The sequence below is a fragment of the Rhinoraja longicauda genome, chromosome 8 (genome assembly GCF_053455715.1).
Source record: "Rhinoraja longicauda isolate Sanriku21f chromosome 8, sRhiLon1.1, whole genome shotgun sequence".
Lineage (NCBI taxonomy): Eukaryota > Metazoa > Chordata > Chondrichthyes > Rajiformes > Arhynchobatidae > Rhinoraja > Rhinoraja longicauda.
Genome location: NC_135960.1, coordinates 48,966,472 through 48,980,424, shown reverse-complemented (window position 1 = coordinate 48,980,424; position 13,953 = coordinate 48,966,472). Strand labels below are relative to the sequence as shown.

General features: G+C 45.4%; 1 protein-coding gene across 1 annotated transcript in view; it reads left to right on the top strand.

The window, feature by feature from the left end:
- Positions 1–5,533: 5,533 nt before the first annotated feature.
- Positions 5,534–13,953, top strand: part of ccdc14 (coiled-coil domain containing 14) — a 29,839-nt gene continuing 21,419 nt past the window's right edge. The window contains exons 1-4 of the mRNA XM_078404517.1: positions 5,534–5,896; positions 12,355–12,410; positions 13,429–13,504; positions 13,629–13,701. Coding sequence (XP_078260643.1) covers positions 5,837–5,896; positions 12,355–12,410; positions 13,429–13,504; positions 13,629–13,701 — 265 coding nt within the window. The 5' untranslated portion in view covers positions 5,534–5,836. The remainder of the gene's footprint in view (positions 5,897–12,354; positions 12,411–13,428; positions 13,505–13,628; positions 13,702–13,953) is intronic.

Sequence of the window (13,953 nt, the reverse complement as noted above, 5' to 3'; positions counted from 1 at the left end):
AACGCTCCTCAAAGACACTTTCGGTCTCAGCCGCCGTGACAGGGCGGCAAATCTCCTGCGCATGGATGGCCTAAGCAAATTGTCCGAGCTTATAATAATAATAATAATGCATTTTATTTATATAGCGCTTTTCATATACTCAAAGACGCTCTACAGAGATTTTGAGAACATAGGGAAATGAATAAATAGATAAATAAGTAAATAAATAAATGAACAGAGAAAGGAGACAGAAGGTGAGGTGACCTTCAGTGGTTGAAGGCAGTACTGAACAGGTGAGACTTCAGCGATGTTTTGAATGTGGTGAGTGTGGAGGAGTCTCTAACCGTTTGGGGTAGTGAGTTCCATAGGGTGGGAGCAGCGATGGAGAAAGCCCTGTCCCCCCAGGATCTGAGTTTGGTCCGGATGTGGGGGGATAGGAGATTGGCAGCGGCAGAGCGGAGGGTGCAGGTGGGAGTGTGCCTGTAGAGGAGGTCGGTCAGGTAGGATGGGGCCAGGTTATGGAGGGCTTTGTCGGTTATGAGGAGGATTTTGTACTGGATTCTCTGGGGGATGGGGAGTCAGTGGAGTTTATAAAGGACGGGGGTGATATGGTCACGGATCGAGGTGTGTGTGAGTAGACGGGCAGCGGAGTTTTGAATGTATTGAAGTTTATTGATGATTTTTGAGGGTGCGCCATAGAGGAGGCTGTTGCAGTAGTCCAGACGGGAGGTGATGAAGGCGTGGATGAGGGTTTCTGCAGCTGTGGAGGAGAGGGATGGACGGAGACGGGCAATGTTTTTGAGGTGGAAGAAGGCTGTCTTTGTGATGTGTTTGATGTGTTTGTCGAAGGAGAGGGTTTGATCAAGGATGATTCCAAGATTCCGGATGTGAGGTGAGGTGGATACTGGGAGACCATCAATGTTGAGGATGAAGTTTTGGGTGGATTTGGTGAGCGTTTTTGGACCAATGATGATGATTTCAGATTTGTTGCAATTGAGTTTGAGGAAGTTTGATTGAAATGCTCACCCTGATGGATGGACACAAGACCTTCCTCCTTTTCGAACATGTCTTCCTCGAGCAGATGCCTGAGGACATCTTCCTGCTCCTCGCGGATGACGATTTCACCAACACCCGACGGCTGGCAGCCCGCGCGGACGTGCTGTGGCAGGCCAAACTGCTGGATGGAGCCACCATCTGCCGGGTAGCAACGGTGCCTCAGCAGGTCATACGGGCGGTCTCAGCCTCCACGGAAGGAGCGGCAGTGACGTCGGCCACGAACGGCGCCAGCAAGGACAAGTGGTGCTACTACCACCAAAGGTGGGGCTCCGAGGCCCACCGATGCCGACCACTCTGCACGCATCCAGGAAACACCTCGGCTGGCCGTCGGTAGTGGCAACTGCGGCCGGCCAAAAACATCACCTCCTCTACACTTGGTATCGTCATTCGAGGTGGCATTTTCTCGTTGACACGGGAGCGGAGGTCAGTGTTTTGCCCTCATCGGTGATCGACACTCATTCCGGGAAGAAGGGGCCTCCCCTGACCGCCGCCAACAGCAGCAACATCAGAACATATGGGGCCCGTACGATCCCACTCAACTTCAACTCCTGTCGCTTCAAGTGGACCTTTACCATCACCGACATCTCACAACCGCTGCTCAGCGCTGACTTCCTCTGGGCACACTCCCTGTTGGTCGACGTGAAAGGACATCTCGTTCATTCTGGGAGGCTTGAGTCGCCGAATTGCTCCACGCCGAATTGACTGCATCCCACCTCAGCTCGATAACGACTACGCCAGGATCTTGGCCAACCTCTGCAACATCATACCTCCTGTTCACAACGGCCAGCCCCAAGCATGGGGTGAAGCACCATATCCCCACCACTGGACCACCGCTCCATGCACGCGCACGCAGGCTGCCGCCCGACAAGCTCCAACTGGCCAAAGACGAGTTCCACAAGATGGAGGAAATGGGCAAAGTGTGCCGCTCAGTCAGCCCGTGGGCATCCCCGCTTCACATGGTCCCCAAAGCGTCTGGGGGTTGGGGACCCTGTGGGGACTACCACATCTCAACGAGGTCACACCAGCCGACCAGTATCCTGTCCCTCACATCCAGGACTTCATGGCAAACCTGGACGATGCCAAGGTTTTTTCCAAGATCGACCTGGTGGGCAGCTACCATCAGATACCGGTCCACCCAGACGACATTCTCAAGACGGCCCTCATCACCCCGCTTGGGTACTTTGAGTTCCTGCGCATGCCTTTCGGCCTCAAGGACGCCGCCCAAGCTTTCCAATAGCTCATGGACACAGTGGGCCGCGGGCTGGACCTCGTGTTCATCTACCTCGACGACATCCTCGTTGCCAGCAGCTCTCGCCAGGAACACCGCACACACCTCCAGCAGCTCTGCCAGAGGCTCAACGAGCATGGCCTAGCCATCAACCTTGCCAAGTGTCAGTTTGGTCTCACTTCCATCGGCTTCCTCAGCCACCACATCAACCAGCACGGAGCGGTCCCACTCCCGACCAAGGTCGAGGACATTCGCAAGTTTGCCAAACCCTCTGCTGCGAAGGGACTCCAAGAGTTTGTCAGCATGTTCTACCACTGTTTCATGCAGGCAACCAACCACCAGGATCATGCAACTGCTGTTCAAGGCCCTGGCTAACAAGCAAAATAGCTCATTTGGGACAACACGGTCACGACCGTGTTCGACAACGCCAAGGAAGTGCTGGCAAAGGCAACAATGCTGGTACATCCACAGGCCACGCACCAACAGCTCTCACGGTCAACGCATCTGGCACAGCCATTGGCGGAACAACTGACCAATGGTAGCTGGCAGCCCCGTGCCTTTTTCAGTCGTCACATGAGACTTCCCGAGCAGAAATACAGCTCTTTCGACCGGGAGCTCCTCGCTCTCTACCTGGCCATCCGGCATTTCCGCTATTTCCTCAAGGGCAGCGATTTCACAGCTTTCACCGACCACAAGCCACTCACGTTTGCCTTTGCCAAAGTGTCTGATCCTTGGTCAGCCTGACAGCAGTGCCACCTGACCTACATCTCAGAATACACGACTTGCGTCCAGCAGATCGCGGGCAAAAGCAACCAGGTCGCAGATGCGCTGTCCCGCACCGCCATCAATGCCATCCTCACTTTGGCCTCAGGTGTCGACTACATGGCCCTGGCGGCCGCCCAGCGAGAGGATGAAGAGATGCTCGACTACTGCACCGCTATCTCAGGCCTGCTGTTGGAGGATTAGCGATTCGGGCCTGCTGACACCACACTCCTCTGCGACGTGTCTACAGGGCAGCCAAGACCCATCATCCCCGCTGCCTGGCGCCGCCGGATTTTCGACATGGTTCATGGCCTAGCTCACCTTTCCATCCGGGCAACAATGGCACTGATGGCAGCCAGGTTCATGTGGCAAACTGGTCAGCAACTGAGCCAGAGCATTCATCCCCTGTCAAACCTCCAAGATTCAGCGACACATCAGGTGCTGCTGCAGAACTTCGCCCTGACATTGGCATTTCGACCACATCCATATCAACATCGTTGGACCGCTGACCCCATCCAGAGGTGTCACCTACCTCTTCACCATCCTGGACAGATTCACGAGATGGGCAGAAGCCATCCCGCTCTCAGATACCTCCACTGCGACCTGTGCACGTGCCCTCACCGCCCACTGGATCGCCCGCTTTGCCGTGCCGGCGGAAATCTCCTCTGACAGTGGTGCGCAGTTCACCTCCGAGCTGTGGTCAGCAATGGCCCGTCTGCTTGGCACTAAGCTGAACCACACAATGGCCTACCATCAGCAAGCAAACGGCCTAGTGGAATGTTCTCACCGGCACATGAAGGCATCCTTCAAGGCACGGCTCACGAGCCCGGAATGGATAGATGAATTGCCGTGGGTTCTGCTAGGCATACTCACTGCCCCGAAGGAGGACCTCACAACTTCCTCGGCTGAGCTGGTGTACGGCGCCCCGCTTATGGACCCAAGGGACTTCATCCTGGTGGCGCGTGGACATCAAGAACCGCCCACTACCATGCTGACACGCCTCTGTGAGAAGGTGGGCACGCCCTCTTCAGTCCCAACGTCCTGACATGGTCTCACAACCACGTACGTCCCACCCGACCTCCAGGACTGCCAGTACGTCTTCCTTCGCCAAGATTCCCATAGTACACCACTGCAAAAGCCTTTCGAGGGACCCTTCAGAGTTCTGCAAATAATACCACGAGTTTCATCATCGACATGGGTGGCAGACACGAGACTGTCTCCATGGACCGTCTTAAGCCAGCACACTTGGACATTGACCAACCAGTGCAGGTGGCACATCCCCACCACAGAGGACGTCCACCATCACGACCAAACCCGCCCTGAACTCAACCAGCTGCAACCCCGAACACAGGAGACACCTACACAAGATCAGGCCGCCTCACTCGACAGCCTAACCGCCTCCAATACTCTGGTTCTGGGGGCGGTCATGTGGCTGAGCCACTTTGGTCTCAAACCGTCGTTCGTCGAGCTCAAACACTCGCGTGGTCCGGGTATGATCTGGGCTGCCCAATCAACACTGGGCGGGCCAGTGTGTGCCCGCAAACGACACAGCTGTATCAGTTAAATATTAAACTGAGTTCATACAACGCATGAACCTCGACAGTAGGCCATTTAGGACTGAGATGAGGAAAACCTTTTCACCCTGAGATTTGTGAATCTATTGAATTCTCTGCCACAGAAGGCAGTGGGGGCCAATTCATTGGATGTTTTCAAGAGTCCTGATTTCAAGGGTCCTGATTTTGGATGATCCGCCATGATTATATTGAATGGCGGTGCTGGCTCAAAGGAAGGGCGGAAAGGTCTACTCCTGCACCTATTTTCTATGTTTAGTTTATTATTGACACGGGGAAAAGATTGTTTGCGTACTAACCAAAAAAAAGTCGATATACTGCAAGGGTACAGCATTTAGTGCAAAGATGTAACATTGGAAGTCTGATAAAGTTTGCGTGCTTTGAGATACACCCTTGTCTTGTTAAGTAATCGACATTAAGAACGTGGAATATTTCAATTATGGAATAAGTACAACTCTTATAGAGTTTAACAGTGATATAATGCCGACAACTTACAGAGTTGCAAATACTGGGAAACACGGGACGTTTCGCACATCGACCAGGCATTAACCTGACCGCTTGATAGAAAGGAATATAATGGCACACTTGGAAGAATCAATGTTCGCTGTGAGTGACAGCGAGAGACACAGTTTGGAGGCGTGGCGGCCACCGCTGCCGTTGGAGCTGCGGGGAAGCGGAGGCTTCCCGCGTTAAGGTGCCGCTCCTGACAACCGCCGCGCCCATGCGCCGCCAACGCCGCGAGCCCGTCCACCAACCGCCCGCCCTTCCAACCCCCTCGCAGCTGATTGGCGCGCAACGGGGACGCCGTCAGCGGCAGCGTCCGCGTCATTCCACAGTGACCAATCGATAGCTTCTCCCGAGGCCGTGATCAGCCAATCGCTTTGTCCGTCCCCGACACGAGATTGACCAATCGCATCATTCCTCGGAGGTGGGATCGACCAATTACTGCCGCCTCGTGGGGGGAATGGACCCCGAAGGCGGGGTGTCCGCCCGGGTTTCCCCGACAACTCAAGCGGTCACTGAGGGCGGTTGGCAATGTTTCCGGGACGTGTTGTTTTGGAAATTAATTCATTTTTAATTAGGATGGTTTGGACAGGAGCGATTGCCGACGGCGCGGTGTTCTGTTGAACCGGGGCAGCCATATTTGAATTGCTGTTGTGTGATGAGATATTGAAAGGCAACCTTGTTTTGATTGCATGTCCATTCATTTAATTCCCCCCTGTACATCATTGGCCTGAATATGCCTACCGGGTGCAAGAGGGAGAAAAGCATGAAGATGCAAACAGCAAAGGCTTCAAAGGTAAGAAACACTAAGTATGATTGCAGACTGATTTAAACAATCCGTAGTGTATCTTCCAGTTTAAATATTTAACTGATGCCTAAAATGGACACAATGTGCTGGAGTGCTTAATTGATGCGTATTGCCTTTCAACTTGTTTGATTTCAGATTGTTGCTGACGTTTAAAAAATTATTACTTCGTTTGGATCCTGTTAAAAATGTGCAGTCACTTAGGTCTGTTTATTTCCGTTATCTACAAACCGTTCTCTAACAAGTTCTCAAAAGAGGAAATATTGGACAACAGATTCCGACATTTACGTTGATGTCAGTGTCGGAGCCATTTTGCGTTTATTAGTTATTTTGGTATATTATATTACTTTGTATCCTGTTGAACTATTTTTGGGCACGAAGAGGTTAATACTATGAGTATATGGACTGGGCAGAGCCAGATGAGCCAGAGATCTTCCAGCTCCGAGGTAATGCCGAGAGCCTGCCGATATAAGGTCGGCAAGAAGGATTTTTAACTATAAGAGCCTACTAAAATAATAAGATTTTGGTGGCCAAAGAAAATACAAGAAGCGCCTAATGGATATAAGGTCTGGTAGTTTGTATAAGACACGAAAGATATGGTAGGATATTAGAAAGACGAGAAGCTGGCCGTAATATCCAGGAAGGCCGATTTGTGTCCAAAAATGCCAACTTGTTGTCTACTTTAAGCAACCCTTTTCCCAAATGAGAGAGGCAACAACCAAAATCAGTGGCATGTTTCATGCCAGACTTTATCATATTAGGGGATTGACTGCAGGTCAAGAATATTTTATTGTCACATGTCCCAGATAGAACAATGAAATTCTTGCAGCAGCATAACAGCATAACATAGTGCACTGTAAACAATATAATAAATGAGAAAGAAAAGAAGAAACAAAAAGTAGTTCAGTCTGTATATATACTCACAAATACACATATATACGTAAACATAAAGTGGACTTGATGACAATGTGGGGGGAATATTTTTTAAATGGTGTATAGGATTAGTGTACGAAGGAACTTGCAGATGCTCGTTTAAATCAAAGATAGACACAAAAAGCTGGAGTAACTCAGCGGGACAGGCAACATCTCTCGAGAGATGGAATGGGTGGCGTTGTGGGTCGAGACCCTTCGTCTGAAGAAAAGTCTTGACCTGAAACATCATCCTTTCCTTCTCTCCAGAGATGCTGCCTATCCCACTGAGTTATTCCAGTTTTTTTGTGTCTATTATAGGATTAGTGTAAATAGGTGACTTTAGTAATACAGCGTGGGAACAGGCCTTTTGGCCCACCGAGTCTGCGCTGACCAGCGATTACCTGTACACTAATACTATCCTACACACTACGCAAAATTTACAATTTACAATTAACTTACAAACCTGTACATCTTTGGAATGTGGGAGGAAACCGGAGCACCTGGAGATAACCCACATGGCCGCAGGGAAAACTTGCAAATTCTGTACAGACAGCACCCATACTCAGGATCGAACCATGGTCTCTGATACTGTAAAGCAGCAACTGAACCACTGTGCCGACTGAGTGGTTATTGGTTGGTGTGACCTCCCCATCATTGAAGGGATTTAAAGGAGGTGATGCCTCATAAAGGCAGCCAGCATTATTTAGAATCCACAACAACCTGGCCATGCTCGCATTTCACACCTATAATTGGGAAGAAGGCATGGGTCTCTGACTGTGACTTGCATGTTCAGGAACATCATCTTCCCAAAAGCTACCAGGACTCTTGAGCGCTACAAACACCAACTAAACGATGAACTGTCTTGCTTGCACTGGGGACTTTTGGCTTTTGTTTTGCACTAATACTGTTTTTTTAAAAAAAAATATTGAACTTTTTGTATATTCTATTATCCATGTGTTTGCAGATCTGCTTTGCTGCTGCCATAGAATTTAATCTGACTTTAATTGTTCTGTTTTTGGTGCATTTGAGAATTAAACATGCTTGACTCTCTCTTGGCATCAATCCCCTACACACTTACTAATGAAGTCTGTGACTGCAATGGTGTTCTCACTTAGATTGGTTGCTGAGTCTTGGAATATGGACTAGTTCACTCAAATGGAAGGATTTACATAGGAGCTTATCTGTTCCCTCAGAACAGCAGTGTATGATTCTCTTCAGATTCAGTTTCTGCCTCTAAGCAGGGAATAGAAGTATCACCTGTGATCAGAATTTTTCAAAAATGCAGCAGTGGATGGAGCAGTAGGCAGCTTTGGTTTACAATAATATAAATAAGGTACTGCCAAATACAACAATAAAATAATAATAATGAGTGCAAAACAGCAAAATGATGCAAGATTATAATGCAATCTGAAGTGGAGCACAAAAATAAAGTATAATAATAGAATAACTGAATAAGTTAAAGTTAAGAGTGAGAGTGGGTGGCAACACCTCGGCAAAAGGGGTGTGAAATAGGTAATTGGTTCAGGAGTCTGGCAGTGGGGAAGAAGTTAATCTTGAATCTGTGGAATTCATTGTCAGAGACAGCTGAGGAGGCAAGTCACGGGGTATTTTTATAGTGGAGATTGATAGTTTCTTGACGGGGAAGAAAGCAGGAGGACAGGGTTGAGAGGGAAAAATAGATCAGTCATGATCAAATGGCAGAGCAGACACGATGGGCCGAATGGCTTAATTCTGCTCCGATGTCATATGATCTTAAATTTGTATGTCTGGGCCTTCAAGCTCCTGTATCACATGGCAGAAAAGAAAAGAGAAAAAAATTGGCCAGGGTGACAAATGCCCTTGAAGATACGTCCAGCCTTGATGCCAGGCAAGTCAACCTTCATCATTCTCTGAAGGATCAGGTGGTCAAGAGCAGAACAGTTGCCATATCGGGCTGCGATGCATTCCATCCAAATTCTTTTGTAGCTCCTCTGTAAAAGTTCAAGAGAATCCAAGTGTTTGTGCTGAATCTTCTCAGAGGCCCAAGAAAGGAAATGTGTTGCTGTGCTTTCACTAGTGTAAACGGACCAAGTTAGGTTGCTGGAAAAAGCTGTTGGGAGTAGTGCAAGGATTTGAGCGCACAATCCTGAGGAGCACCAATGCTGAGTATCAAGATGGGGGAATTGTTATCAATTCTAACCGACTGAGATCTGCTGGTCAGGAAGCTTATAACCAAATCGTAAATGGAGTCCCGAACCCCAATATTCCTGGAGTTTAGCAATTAGGTTCAGACATTTAGAAAAGCATTTTCGAGGAGATCCACTGGCTATAAATGCATAAATTAAGAAAAGATAAGACCCAAGGTATTCTGATTGTGTTCTGGAATGGTGGAAAGACATTGAAGGATGTTGTCGTCAATCAACATAAAGCTTTGAGAGAGAGAATAAGATGAGGTGCAATTGTGCATCATTTGGTCCCAGCAAATTCTCTCCTTTGTGATAGTGCTGTTGGCGTTTGAACAGTAGTTGGAGGAAAGGTTTTGCAGAAAATGGGCCAAATATGGGGAAATGGGATTATCTTAGATGGGACATCTTGGTCGGCATAGACCAGCTGGGCCAAAGGGGCTGTTTCCATGCTGTATGACTGAATGTTCAGGGATGAGATTTGAGGACGAGAGCAAAAAGGGTGGATTTTAAGATGGGAGAAGAGAAAACTTGTGAGGGAACCACTTTCAACACCAGCTACCATGAGCGCCTGATAGTTAGTCTTGTAATGAGAATGGGGTAGAGCTCCCCCATTTCAGGGCACCATAATGTTTGGGACACATGGCTTCACAGGTGTTTGTAATTGTTCAGGTGTGTTTAAATGCCTCCTTAATGCAGGTAGAAGAGAGCTTTCAGCACCTAGTCTTTCCTCCAGTCTTTTCATCACCTTTGGAAACTTTTATTGCTGTTTATCAACATGAGGACCAGTTGTGCCAATGAAAGTCAAATAAGTCATTATGAGACTGAGAAACAAGAATAAAACTGTTAGATGAATCAGCCAAACCTTAGGCTTATCAAAATCATCTGTTTGGAACATCATTAAGAAGAAAGAGAGCACTGGTGAGCTTACTAATCGCAAAGGGACTGGCAGGCCATGGAAGACCTCCACAGCTGATGACAGAAGAATTCTCGCTAATAAAGAAAAATCCTCAAACACCTGCCCGACGTCAGAAACACTCTTCAGGAGTCAGGTGTGGATTTGTCAATGACCACTGTCTGCACAAGACTTCATGAACAGAAATACAGAGGCTACATTGCAAGATGCAAACCACTGGTTAGCTGCAAAAATAGGATGGCTGGGTTACAGTGTGCCAAGAAGTACTTAAAAGAGCAACTACAGTTCTGGAAAAAAGGTCTTGTGAACAGATGAAGATTAACTTATATCAGAGTGATGGCAAGAGCAAAGTATTGAGGAGAGAAGGAACTGCCCAAGATCCAAAGCATACTACCTCATCTGTGAAACATGGTGGTGGAGTGTTATGGCCTGGGCATTTATGGCTGCTGAAGGTACTGGCTCACTTATCTTCATTGATGATACAACTGCTGATGGTAGTAGCATAATGAATTCTGAAGTGTATAGACACATCCTATCTGCTCAAGTTCAAACAAATGCCTCAAAACTCATTGGCCAGCGGTTCATTCTACAGCAAGACAATGATCCCAAACATACTGCTAAAGCAACAATGGAGTTTTTCAAAGCTTAAAAATGGTAAATGCTTGTGTGGCCAAGTCAATCACCCAATCTGAACCCAATTGAGCATGCCTTTTATATGCTGAAGAGAAAACTGAAGGGGACCAGACCCCAAAATAAGCATAAGCTCAAGATGGCTGCAATACAGGCCTGGCAGAGCACCACCAGAGAAGACACCCAGCAACTGGTGATGCCCATGAATCGCAGACTTCAAGCAGTCATTGCATGCAAAGGATATGCAACAAAATATTAAACGTGACTACTTTCATTTACATGACATTGCTGTGTCCCAAACAATATGGTGCACTGAAATGGGGGGTCTATGTAGAAACACTGCTGTAATTTCTGTAATGGTGAAACCAAAATGTATAAAAATGGCATTTATTAAAATCTGACAGCGTGCACTTTAACCACATGTGAATTTTTCTATTACAAATCTCAAATTGTGGAGTACAGAGGCAAATAAATAAATGATGGGTCTTTGTTCCAAACATTAAGGAGGGCACTGTATAGCACAGTAGTTCACATCAATTCAAATTCCACATAATAACATTGGAAATTGCTTGGAGTAAGGTAGCAAAAAAATATGCTTTATCTTTGTTTATTTATTTTAAGATGTGTACACCAGGAACTGCAGATGCAGGTTTACATTAAAAAGACGTAAAGTGCTGCAGTAATTCAGTGGGTCAGGCAGCATCTGTGGAGAAGATGAATGGATTCCGGAGAACATGAATCAGTCTGAAGAAGTCTAAAATATCACTCCTCCATGTTCTTTGGAGATGCTGCCTGACCTGCTGAGTTACTCCAGCACTTTGTGTCTTTTAAAAAAAATCATTTTATGTTTGTTAAGTCACTTATTGAAGAAATGAAGTGATATCACTTATAAAAGTGGTGAAAGTAGATAAAACGAGAAATGTTGCAAGAATGATCGAAATGCCAAATAAATATAAAATAATAATTGTGGCTTAGTAGTTTGAAATATAAGATCATACTGGCAGAAATATGTGAGAATCTGGAATGGAAAGGATTTGCAATAAAAATGGGACTTTGTGTATGGTTACATTGAATGTTATTGTGAAATGTAAGCTTGTGATTTTATTTGGCTTCAAATTTATTTTTTAATCTAAGTTTCTCAATGTTAGTTTTCCTACAAGTCACTTGGATTTTGTTCCGATACCTTGGGTTTTTTGCAGAGAACACCTCCACCTACAGGTTCCCATGCACGTTGCACATGACAGCACCAGAGAGCAGTCCTGAACTGCTATCTACCTCATTGGAAACCCTCGGACTGATTGGACTTTACTAGGTTTATCTTGCACTAAACATTATTCACGTTATTCCCTTTATCATTTATCTGCACACTGTGAATGGCTCGATTGTAATCATATATTGTCATTCTGCTGACTGGTTAGCACGCCCCACAAGTTTTTCACTGTACCACGGTACACGTGACAATAAACAAAACTAAATCATTCTCATCTGGAGAGCTATTGTCAATCTGTTATCTGCAGTCTGGACTTGACTTGTTAACAGCACTGTGGGCAAAAGTACTGAGCAGTTCAGAAGAGCAGTTCACCACCAGTTTCCCAGGGATAATTAGAAGTGGGTAACATGTGGTCATTGTCAGAGATGCCGAGATTTCAAAAGTGAATCTGATAAAATTGTGTTTAGTTTTAAATTGGCAGAACTTCTGGTATGGTGATAAAAGTCGTTTCATGTTTCCTATGAGAAATGTGTACACCAAGTGGTGTAGAATAGTTAAAAGTTGACAGAACATTTATGATTATTTTGTTTGTAAACAAATGAAAATGTCCTTGCTATAGGTGCTCTCTTCAGGAAGGTTAGTTGGCTCTTCCAAGCAATGGAATGGAAAAAAGAGGTAAGATATTCATGTTATTACATTTCTGTTCAGTTTTTACTTTACATGAATAGTTAATCTCTTTATTAACAATATCAGATTTAATGCAATATGTAAAACTTCTCTTGGGGTTCAAATACAGTAGTTGTTAGCTGATTATAGTGCAGATGTGAGCCAAGAAAATATGATCAAAAGGCTGTTTATTGTTTTAAGTCACTATTAATCGTTTCCTGAACATGCCTTTGTGGAGTCTGACATTGTTTTTCTTCTGCAAAGAGGTTTTGAGAATGCAACAATGTGTGTAATTAGTGTACTGGATTCCATTACTCGTGATGCTATTGCTTCCACAATTTATTGCTTCTCATAATAAATCCCATAATCTATCATGCTTCCCATTGTATAATGCCTGTTTTTTTTCATAATTCTGAAACTTTGCTTGCTGTGCAAACAGAGTCACCAACAAAACTGGTTAGGTGACTTAATGTGATTAATTAGTGCCTTGTAAGAGTTTTTATATCAAGTGAATTCTGCAAAATTGTATCAAACTGGTTTTCATGAAAAGTAGCATGTATTCATGTAGATATCCTTCATGCACTACTGCAGGGTATTTCTTTGGAAGAAACAATGATAAAGACATGTAACAACTATTTCTCTTAAAACACTCAAGGTTATATGTTTCGAGATACAGCATGGAAACGGTCCCTTCGGCCCACTCGTCCACGCTGACCATCGATCAGTCTTTCACACTAGTTCTGTTATCCCACTTTCTTATCCACTCCCTATACACCCTTGGCGATTTACAGAGGCCAATTAACCTACAAACCCGCGCATTGTTGGAATGTGGGAGGAAACCTGAGCACCCGGGGGAAACATACACGTCACAGAGAGAAGGTGCAAACTCCACACACACCGGAGGTCAGAATTGAACCCGGGTCTCTAGCCACTGTGCACCATCAGATAACAAATAAGCTTAAATGGTTCATCGTCAAGTCCACTTGCAAAGCAAGGATCACTTTGTTGATTTTTGTTTTCTTACTAGGACCACAGGAAGAAAAGCTTCAGTACTCTCCGTAGAGTCTGGTTATTCGTTGTATTCCACTGACTCTGAGGATCAGGTATGTCTGTTTGTATGTATATAATTGAATGCAGGATGAAATTATAGTAATCAAAGTATAAATATAATTGATTTAATATGAAAGCCTTCCTCTTAACACTATATTACATTAACTTTTTCTAAAGGTTACAACCATTCATAAAGGCCTTGATCGATGTGCAGCTTTACTGCAGGATATTTTGACAAATGAGACCACAGGTACAAGTATTTTTATTTATAAATATTATAATTATAATACTGGATAGTATTTTTAATATTTTTATATAATTTGGCTTCTCATTTGCAAAATCAAACCTGCAGGGTAAATAGAGAAAATGTTATTTTAGTTAAGTTTTGAGAATGCATTTGAGAGCAAAAGGTGAACCAGTACAGTAATGAAGATGAGGAATGTTAATCACTGAAGCTATTAGAAAAGTCTAAATTGGAATAAGAGATGAAAGGGTTTAAAGT